Source organism: Biomphalaria glabrata, chromosome 18, assembly GCF_947242115.1.
Source record: "Biomphalaria glabrata chromosome 18, xgBioGlab47.1, whole genome shotgun sequence".
Lineage (NCBI taxonomy): Eukaryota > Metazoa > Mollusca > Gastropoda > Planorbidae > Biomphalaria > Biomphalaria glabrata.
In genome coordinates, this window is record NC_074728.1 from 24276614 (window position 1) to 24288106 (window position 11493).

Below are 11493 nucleotides of genomic sequence, written 5' to 3' on the forward strand. Positions count from 1 at the left end.
TTTGCTGTTCCCCAACTAATGTCTGGTACCCATTAGAACTGGGTGGACTCAAAGGCACCCTAAAGATCCCAAAATTAAAAAGCCCAGCCTTCCTCAGGATTTGAACCCGGGACCCATGGTTTGGAAGCCAAGTGCTTAATCACTCTGCCACTACACCTCCCGCTGACCAGGAAGAATGCATGGATTTGGTTATGCAAACCATCACAGCAACTCTGTGTGATAAAATCAAGGGACGGATGAAATTTGAAATGCTTACTACATGACTAAGAGCTACTTTATCCAGCTTTTAGTAAAATGAATATATTCCCTTCAAAAATATATGTGGAAAAAAAAAAGGCAAAGTAATTTATATCATATCAATTTTTTTATTATTTTAAAATGTGTGTCAACAACAACAATAGTTTCATATTGAAACAAAATAATAACAAGATTTGGACCAACAGTTCTCAGGACATAACAAAAATATCAACTAATTGAGAGCTTTAAGCAAAGAGACGAATAATTGAATAAAGAGAAAGATCAGTGAAGCAGCGCCCTCTAAAAGTAGGGGAGTTAATCAAGACAAAAGACAGCTGTTGCAGTGAATATGATTATGAAAATGAAAGTTATTTTGCCAATTTTTATCAAGAATTTTAAAATCAATAATAAGAATTCATGTCAATCAAAAATTAAAAGATACTTTTTTTTTTTTGGCAATTACTAAATTAAATTTTAGAAATAAAAATATGAATAAACTAGCACATGAGGCTTGGTGCTACAAAAAAGTGTAGAGAAAGATATAAGGCTTAGTATTTCATTACCAAAAGCATGTAATGCTATAACAAAAGATTGGCTAGTCATACTATAACAAAATATTGACCATTTATACTATACCAAAACATTGGCCAGTTTTATACTACTCAAACTTTCAAGCCGAAACTGCGGCAATTACCATAGCATTACAGACAGTGGGGAAAAAAAAATTATATGTAGGAGTGCAATCACCATCAGATATTGTTGTCTTTACAGATTCCCAATCTACTCTGCAAGCACTTAACAGCAGCACCTCAAGCAGCCCAAGAGAGTTGACAACACTCATTGTGATAATCCATCAGATGATTTTTTAAAAATTAAATATCAATATCACACTACAGTGGATCCCTGGACACATTGGTATAATAGGAAATGAAAAGGTAGATAAGCTAACAAAGGCAGGTTCATCTTAAGAACAACCAGATAGACCAGTTAACTACTTCACCCTAAGGTCAATGTTAGTCAACAATCACAAAGAGGAGTGGCTCAACCAATGGGCAACAGGAAACACAGGCAGAGCCATGTACAACGAAATGAACATGCCTAACAAACTGGATAAAGCTGGTTAGAAGAAGAAGAATACTATAAAAAAAACTTTAGCCAGTTAAACTATAATTAGCCAGTTATACTATAAATAAAAAACTGACCAGTCATACTATGCCAAAATTTTGGCCAGCTATACTATACGAAAACATTGGCCAGTCATATTATGCCTAAAAATTGGCCAGTTATACTCTGCCAAAACAATGACCAATTACACTTTCTCAAAACACTGGCCAGTTATCATATGCCGAAACATTGACTATTTCTGCAGATGCCTTAACTCTCATTAAAACTAGGCACAAAATATACAAGTGTTTAAATCAACTCACTTTTGTAGGCAAACATCAGTGATTGAATTTATTTTATAACAAACCTTTTTTGGAATGATCCAATTAAAAACAACAAAGTGTCATTCTTATAGTTCACTTTGTCAAAAATATTTAAAAATGTCACTCACTGACACGCTGACTCTATTATGACAGCCTAAATTTTGATCAAGATGACTACATTCAAACACCATCAACAGGGCCGGCCTTTGATAAGTGGAGGCCCTAGGCGAATAGAGTGGCCCCCAAAATGAAACAGAAAAGAAAAAAAAATTAAGGAGGCCCTTGGTGAATAGAGTGGCCCCAAAATGAAATAGAAAAGAAAAAAAAAATTATGGAGGCCCTAGGCGAATAGAGTGGCCCCAAAATGAAATAGAAAAGAAAAAAAAAATTATGGAGGCCCTAGGCGAATAGAGTGGCCCCAAAATGAAACAGAAAAGAAAAAAAAAATTATGGAGGCCCTAGGCGAATAGAGTGGCCCCAAAATGAAATTAAAAAAAAAAATTAAGGCCAAAAAATATGCAATGAATTAAAAACTCTCCTGTATCTAAATCAGCAAAAAAAGTTATATTCATAGAGAGCTGATAGTAGGAATGTGATTCATAGATGAGTCATGATCACCAGATTAGAAATAGCGTTGTGACATTTCATCAAAAGAAAGAAATAATGGTCTTCTAACATATATGTAGTCTAACAAGTAGATTTAAACATTGGAGAATAAGCCTTGAATTATAGTATGACTTAGAGCTAGTCCAGTAACATAGAGTTTAAAATTTGATCCATGTTTCACAATTTTTCTTTTCTAAAAATATTTCTTCATTGCGAGGCCCTAGCTGACTGCCTAGTTTGCCTATTCCTAAGGCCGGCCCTGCCTTTAAACTAACGATGACCATTTTCAGAGATTTTCTGAAGCATATTTTTTTCCTTCCAATTTTTTTTAGGGTATTTTGTTTTATACTTCTTGTCACAATTAATATAGATTTAAAAATAAATACAGACTGATATTTGTGAAAAACAATGCAGTCAAATATACAAAACTAAGGAAAATAAAATGTTTATAATTTTCTCATCCAACCATCTTTCAAATAAACTAGTTTTTAACTTAGCACAAAATAAAAAAAAATAGTAACTAAATAATAAATGTATATTACACAGAATCACATTGTGCTCTTTAAATGAAAATATTTATTTGTGTACAACTTAAGATGCAGTAATATATGAATACTTTTTAACACTCAATTTGAAATGCCCTTTGAGAAAAATGAGATGTTAGCTGGTGAACAAGAACCAACTTACAACAAAAAAAAAAGGAAGGCTTATCCCTAACAAAGGCTCGAAAGAACAAAAGGCTGATCTCCAGGACTAGGACTACCAGAGCAGCCAAATTTCAAACACAAATTTTCACTCTTTCTGTCAACATTTGATAGGAATCAATACTTCTTTTTAAAAGGTAGGTAAAGGAAACCCTTTCAAACCCTACAAACTATGGGGGAAGATGATGTTAAGATTGTTCCCATGGCCAACAGTTAACTAGAGTGTCATGTGGCCGGCACAACAACCAATCACCTTTACTTTCCATAACATGTCCGGTACTAATTGAGCTGAGTGGTCTCGGGTGCATCCTAAAAATCCTGAAGTTCGAAATCCCAGTGATCACGAGATTTGAACTTGAGATCCCCCAATTCGTAAGGCAAGCACTTTACCATTAAGTCACCATGCCCCCCTAAATCTTTATTGTTTTGTTACTTCAAATACATTATGTAAAAACCTTGAAAAACACACAAAAACTAACCAGGAAAAGATCTGCAAGGAAAATGAATAGGGCATCCAAAACAAATTCAAGGAAACATATTTTATCTTGTTCTTCTATTTTAATAATCTTTGATGCATTCCATTTCATATCAAGTGAATTTTCTTTTATAATCAGAAGGAAGGATCTTGTAGTCAGGGTTGTTTGATAATGACGTTGGAGATGTGATACGAAAGAGTTCTTCTGAGAGATGTTAAAAGATAATTGTAAACCAGAAAACTAAAGTTATTGATATTAAGATGTCTGGGGGGGTTTAGAAGTGCCGACAGTATGTCAAGAGTTTTCAAGAACGATAATTGGAGAAGGTTAACCATTTTGGTTTCTGCAGTATTTGATTTTGTAATACAAGATTTAACATTCTTGAGACATTTTGATTGTAAGTTGGACATAACTTGGCAGTCTAATATAGACTATCAGCCTTTTAAAACAGCTCTATTGTACTTAAAAAAAAAAAAAAAGTAAGCATACCCCTTTCAGACCAAGTGATCTTAGGGAGAAAATAATGTTCAACTCCTCCGTTTCTATGGCCAACTTGGGTGTCATGTGACCAGCACAACGACCAACCGCTTTACCTTCCCCAACTAACGTCAGGTACCATTAGAGTTGTGCGGACTCGGGGCATCCTAAAAAAATCCATAAGTTCAAAAGCACAGTTTACAACAGGATTGGAACTCAAGACCTCTGGGTACGGAAGCCAAGCGCTTTACAACTGAGATATTACTCCCTTAACTGATATACCAAACATGTACTATACACGTTTTTAAACACCTTTACTATCTAGAAGCTTGCAATGTTCTAATAAAATCATAACCACAATTTTATTAAAAAAAATAATTAAAAAAAAACAACAAAAAAACAACCAAACCATGTAGCACCAAGCCTCAATAAGGTTAAACAAAGCAGAAATGTTAGCTTTTCTACCAAAACAAGCTATAGAGAACTGAAATTTACATTTTAAAAAAAAAGGTTAACTGAAAAATTTTACCAAGGAAATATTTTCATTTTATATTAAAAAAATAATAATTAAGAAAAACTTAAAGACATTTATTGTATCAGCAAAACAAGATTTGAAGTTAATTTTTAAAAAGTGGCTGTTGGCTTATCATCTATGACAAAGTTAATGTTAATAGGTACAATTACTCAGCTAGATTCTAGCAATAAAACCTTATACATTCAATAAACGAATGCTAACAAGATCAAGTCCATACAAAGAAAAATGGTCCCAAAAAGAAAAATGATTCCATTAACTAAACAAAATTTCAGTGATAAAAATTTTACATTATAAAAATATACTTTATAGATTACAATATATTAATAACAATTATGGAAAAAAAAATTTTTTGTGTAGAAATAAAAATGTGTAAGGTTTAGGGGATAGGTCTATCCTTGCCATGTTCCGCTGTAGTTACCGTCTGCATTGGCGCCACTGTGATTGTGGTTAGATATACCACCATCCCTGCCGAGGATGTAAACTGGCGCACCCGTGCTGCCAGGACATGTACATGTGTTATAAGTGTACTTCGTCCGATCTTTCCCGAGATCCAACCGGTATATCCACTTGCCGATGGAGACCTGTTTGGCACAGCCGTGAGGGTGTGAGACAATGATGGCGACCTTGTGTTTGTCCTTGGTGGGGAAATACTTTGAATTGACCTTCCAGTCCAAAGTTTCATAAAGGTCCATAGTCTTCTCCAGTCTGTCAATCAAGGCGATGTCGTGCGTGACACAGGAGAAGACACACCTGTCTCCAGCTATATCCGTTGTTACAATCTGGACGCCGTCAAGGTTGACCCCCTGTATTGTGCTGCTGTCGAAACCAACTCTGCAGGTCGTGTGACGGGCCTCTACATCATCGAAAACAACCAAAGCAGCCGTCACGACATGGCACTCACCCCATACCTTACTTGGAGTTGGCAACTGCTGGCAGGCGAAACATGGGCAGGCCTTGTTGTCAGCTTTCCCATATTTCCTTACTTCCTCCACCCAGCCTGACCCTGTTCTCATCACATGGCTCTCCCGCTCGTGGTAAAATGGATATGGGGCATCTGTACCAGGGTAGAACTCTGGTCTATCTGGGCTAGTGTAGGTGACATCAATACGCACGGTGAGGTCAGCCAGAGCTCTAATGGCTTCGTAAATGTTCGAGTCCCTGAAGCCTTCGGGAAGATGGTTGACGGTAAACTCTGGCACGGGGATGAAAAGTTCATGGCCAGGATTCTTTTTACAAACGGGTCTGTACTTATTGAGGTCACCACGTTCTGTCACTCTCTTGGCTACAAGTTTAAAAAAAGAAAGAAAAAAAAAGAATAGTTGAATATGATCTAAGACAAAGGCTGAAAATCTTAAAATTCTGGTTTAAAAGCTACAGATTTAATGTCCTTTCATTAAAGGTGCAAAAAAAAAAAAAAAAATTGGAATGGTCACTGGGACAAAGTAACAAGAAAGATTTTGCAGTGCATAAAAAAAAAAGTAAAGTACCGCTTTCAGACCTTAGGCATCTAAAACTCCTATATTCAAAATCCAAGATCAGTTCAGAAGCCAAGCCCTTAACACTCAGCCAAGATACAAATTTAACATTTTCATTCAAGCCAATAAAGTCAATACATACGACAAATAATTTGAATGGCATCATAAACAAAATTACAATTCCTTTATGCTAATAAGGAAGGGATTTTAATAACAAGAGATAACTAATGAGCCTGAATAGTACAATAATTGGCAACGGCAAGTGGCAAAGTGGCAATGTGAGAGAAAGAAATGCAAAATGCTAAACTTAAAAATTCAATTATTAATTTCATCAGCCTTTTGTCAGTGCTGAAATAGTTGTGCACGTTCTGATTGCTGCTGTTATAGTTTTTAGTGGTGTTACAAATCAATCAATATAACATTTTCATAATGCCCAAAATCTGGTCTTGTAAAATGCAGACTTTCCTTAAAAAGAGAAGACAAATTTACATTCGGCATGTATCCATCTGTTAGTCTAGTCATGTGTGTTGTGAGACTTAAATTTTGCGAAGTCTTGGCATTGGTCTTCTTGATTAATTCAGGCAAGAAATGATCTAATGCCACTAGGAAGAAGAAACATTACTAGATGTTTGTCCTAGCATATGAAATAAGAATTGTGCTCTCATCTTTGTGACTTTCTGATTATTTTTGTAGTTTTTTTTTTTTTATCTATAAATCATGGCTCTGTGTTTTATTTATTATTGCTACTTTATTTTTTAGGAGGGCTGTAAAATTGATTCAACTTAAGTAGAATAAAAAATATTAAAGATGTGTATTATGTACAGCTAGAAAAAACAATATTGATATTGTTAGAGTTCTTTTGATGTCTCCAAGTTTTACATTGTTGTAGAATTTAGGTTTAGATTTTATGAAAATAATCAAAGTTGAGCCACTACATTAGTTAGAGTGACTAGTCTAGTCATTACCATCGGTCATTGACATTGGGCACCAAAGACAAAATGTTCTCCGAGGTATTAATTAATTAAATTAAGGAATTGGCATATTGATTATAAATGATGGCAGTTCATATTATTAAATTCATCTATATTTTCTCCTTTGGCTGAAGTGAGAAATGTTAAAGTGTTTAAAAATGATATTTTCTGAACCGTGATTTTTAATAGGAGAAATTACCTCTTTTAGTTTTGTTAGCTCTTGTTTCAGCCATTTCCAATCGAAGCTGATCTCTGGGAAAAAAAATGTAAGTTGAGTTTAAAAAAAAACAAATTATGAAAAACAAGTACAATTATTATGCATTAATGCAAGCTAAAAGCTCTTTCAAAACACAACAGATCTATAACAGTGTTATTATCCCTTTGCCAATGCATGGAACAGTTTGAACCTTGTACAAAAAATAAAATAATAAAAAAATAAAATTAAAATAATAAGGAGTTTATTTAGATAAATAAGTGTTTGTTTTAATAATATAAAGCTAGGTTTGCCTTTTTCAACTCTTCAAACTATCTGGCGGTCTAAGACATTATCTCTACACAACAAGATACGAATCTATAATACTGTTATGACCCTATAGGCGGCGTAAAAGGGTTAACTATAGGCTCAGCTGACACACACGTGAGTCACTCAGGTCAGCGGGGCCATGGACAAGGGACAGTACTACGATTACACGCAAATATGACCAATGTTATGGTCATGTGATCAAAAGCCTGCGTGTACGAGAGACACAGTGTGTAGGAAAGCGGCAGTTCAAGACCGGAGAGCATCGAGACCGGGACTGTTAGTCGGCCATGAAGTCGATCCTGGTGGAGTCCTGAAGTGAATGTACGAGTCCAGGAAGAAATAGAGGCAGTAGAGTTTTGTACGGTGATGTACAGTTTAACATTCGTAGTAGCTTATTGTGTTGCCAATTGTGTCATATTGGCTGTTTATTTGATCCTTATTAAAGCACCAGATATTGTGGAGCTCTTGTTGTCAAGTTCTTGATGTGTTGATGTATTGTGTTGTGTTTAGCAGTGTTTACAGAAGGCCTGAGTAGGAAGAGAGATCGTAACAATACAAACATTAAGTTTGTCCTTCTATAAGGAAAGAGGAAAGTGGGCAGACCCAAGCAAACCTGGAAGAGGTCAGTCATCAGTGAAGCTGAGGGTACTGGAATGACATGGGAGCAGATGAAGAAAGCTGCTCAGAACCGAGTTCGGTGGAGAGGTGTGGTTGCGGCCCTATGCTCCCCTGGGAGTGCACAGGATTAACTCTCTTTAATAATATTAATAATAATAATTATCTTTATTATCCTTGAGGAAATTTTGTTACTATTGTGCATTACAAAAAAAAAAAAAAAAAAAACAGTACATAATTAGAGCAAATATTTGTACAATAGCACACAAGATATATACATTCATACCTCAGTTTCTCTTTAACGTTACACATGAAATTTACACCGGAAAGTTACATACGGTTCAAATATTTAATTGCTAAAGAAACAAAACAAAAGAGATTTGTGTCTATTTCTTTTTGTGATCGGTGATTATATATCTTCTTTGCCATGGAAAAATGTTAAAATCATGAAGATGGTGATTTTTTATGCTTAAAATCTTTATATAGCTTTCTTAGCAACATATTTCTGATGTGCCTTCATATTTGAAAATTATTAAATCCTAAACCAAACCTCCCGGAGGACAGTGGCAGAGGGCTGGGTTTAAATCCAAGACCGTCAAGGCCATCGAATGACAGTCCAGAGAGTATTACAACACAACCAGGTTTTGTAATCACTAATATAAATTTATATAAAAGATCAAGCCATAGTGTTGAGCTACAATGCATTATATAGCTACAGTTCTGTAAATTTATCTATCATCTAGTTTTGTTTTGCTGGAAGGCAGGGGAATGGATGGGAGCAAGGTTCCAGCTAGGAATCATTGTTATAACAATAACATTATTATAAGTATTATACCACATAACCACACAGCCAGCCACAGGTACAGGAGCGGTCAAACTATGGAACATGCACCAAAAGTGACACATAGCATAACTACACGTGTTGTACTATATCCCTGAGCAAAATATTAAGAAAAAGCTTGCCTGCTCATAAAATATGATATCGATTCATGCTTTTCCTTATATTATCATTAGAATTTGCTGATATTTTTTCTAATTTTTATAATATACTAAACGGGTATGACCTGCGGGCCTTACTTTGTGTAGCACTAGAATCTAGTCAATCTAGATGAAATAAATAATGATTGAATCGGAAATTAATCGCCAGCTGTGTAACTGTCATTTTTTTACTGTGTACTTTGTTACACTGTTAGTGTTACAGTTACAGTGAGTAACAGTGTGTACTGAGTTACAGTGTGTTACTACTGTGTAACATTACTAACTAACTACATTAAAATATTTAAAAGTAACAGTCACAGTGTTATGATAGTGTACTGTCACTTATTAATCTAGATATATGTAAGTACTATAGCCTGCCCTACGCTACAGTGCTTCCTAGTACTCCTACTGGCTACTAGTCCTACACTACCGCTACTAATTGGTTGTGAATTTGTGTGACAATCATCGACAATGTCAATAATAATTAGAAATTAGATCTCGAATTCTAGATTATAATTATATATATAGTCTAGATCTAGATGTATGTCACAAAACTAACCTGCTTATAGTCAGATGAGATTTGAAATATGGATAGATAAAAGGCTTAGATCTATATCAATGTTCACTTTATGTAAACTTGGATCTACAATGTTTTAGTTTTAGCTTAGTCATATAACTATAAGCGATAGATTATAGATTTACTACTATGGCTATTTATCTTGGTCAACAATCGTCAGGTGCTGCCAAATCTCGCGAGAGATTATATTTTTAGATACTATGTAGTTCCGATAACAAAGGGAATTTCCGAAAAGGCCTTCATTCAAATACTTTCTATCGATATCTGATTTAAAAATAAAGATAACATCTTGATTACGAACCATGTAATAAGCATTCATGTTTTTGTTTTTTTACTAAACTTAAGACTTAGACTCTATATCCATATTTTAATATATCTTTAAAGTAAAGGTAGCATAAATGAAAGAAATGACACGTTAATGCTCATGGTCATGGCCCCCGGGTTGTGCCAGTTGTGCGGGCCGCTTATTGGAGGTAACTTAGACGACTTAGTCTAGCGGCATTACATCGTTTCATTAATTTTTAAAATTTAATGTGTATTTTTAAAATAATATTGCATAAACATGCAGAGACAGGCTGACACTGGTGACACACGCTCTTTCTATGAGTCTCTTCGTTGTGCCTATGGCCCAACTTACCAGACTACAGCACCGCTAAGATCATTCGATGGTTCTACACTATTTATATTTACCAGCAAGGCGGACATACAAAATCGCTGGACAGAACACTATATATATATATATACAGTATGCTGTTTGGTGATAAAAGGCACGTATCGGAGGAATCGCTGGCCAATGTCCCTCAGAAAACTATAAGAGAGGAGCTCGGCGACCGATGAAACAGAGGATGCATATTCTATTATTGGCCTAACCATTAAGGTTGAATAACATTTTAGTTTTATGTTCTTAATTTGATTTATAAAAATTTCTTTTAATAAACTCTAATGCTTTGTTTGATATTTTGATAGTTTCATCATTATGTGGATTCCATGACAGTTTTTCATTTATTATAACACCTAGATATTTTGCGTTTTTAGTCTGTGTTACTGGTAATTACCATGAATAAGATAAGTGGAATTAATTTGTTTGAGGTTTTTTTTTTTGTTTGTTTCTCTTAATAATTAACATTTTTTCTGGGTGGAAAGACATGCTCCAATTTGATTCCCATTTCTGTAAATCATCTTGGTAAAATTTCTGTAGCCTATCTTATTGTGTTGTCTATATTGTTCTATATATTATGCAATCGTTTGCAATGGCGCGTAGAAGTTTCGTATCGCCTGGTCGCATAACTAATGACCAAAAGTGACCTACATTACGCTGCTATTTTGTAACAAATGTTTAAAAATAAAAAAAATTCCTAAAAATATCCTGAACGTCATATAAAGCTATAACTTCAAAGCATTAACCCCAGGGGCGGACTGGCTATATGGACATTTGGGCAAATGCCCGGTGGGCCGGTACCTAAATGGGCCGCAGGGCCACCGAAAGGGCCGCATGGATGCCACTATGTATTATATTGTTAACTGTTTTATAATATTCTCTTTTCTGAGCATCGTATTTATGGGAAATCTCTCTACAGTGTAATACATAAAAATAATTTGAGGTAACAATTTTTTCTGAAATAATGTAATAGCCTACATCCGTGGACAGTGCTACTGGTAGGCTTTATCTTTTTATGGTCTTCACACTTAGCGATCAAAAAGCAACAAAAGGCCCATATTTCTAATAAATACATTGTATGCACTTACACAGTTATTGATACTCAAACTTAACGTAATGATTTTGAGGTCAGGCATGTCTATAATTAGATGCCCATCATATGGTATGCAATTTATGAGCCTGATTGTATAGAAATGCCAGGGCCGATTTTAACACCCAGTCCGCCCCTGATTAA

At 34.9% G+C, this 11493-nt stretch overlaps 1 protein-coding gene across 1 annotated transcript; it reads right to left on the reverse strand.

Moving 5' to 3' along the window:
* Nucleotides 1–418: 418 nt before the first annotated feature.
* Nucleotides 419–9751, reverse strand: LOC106077664 (uncharacterized). The gene is made up of 3 exons (XM_056017430.1): nucleotides 9584–9751; nucleotides 7108–7160; nucleotides 419–5744 (listed from the first exon to the last, which is right to left on the reverse strand). Exons 2-3 carry the CDS (start codon nucleotides 7139–7141, stop codon nucleotides 4852–4854), a joined length of 927 nt encoding a protein of 308 aa, XP_055873405.1. The 5' UTR covers nucleotides 7142–7160; nucleotides 9584–9751; the 3' UTR covers nucleotides 419–4851.
* Nucleotides 9752–11493: the final 1742 nt, after the last annotated feature.

Excerpts from the sequence above, each read along its gene's own strand:
- LOC106077664 (XM_056017430.1), bottom strand. The coding sequence starts at position 7,141 with ATGGCTGAAACAAGAGCTAACAAAACTAAAAGAG. Across the intron at positions 5,745-7,107 it reads AGCTAACAAAACTAAAAGAG|CCAAGAGAGTGACAGAACGT; the intron begins GTAATTTCTCCT and ends TTAAACTTGTAG.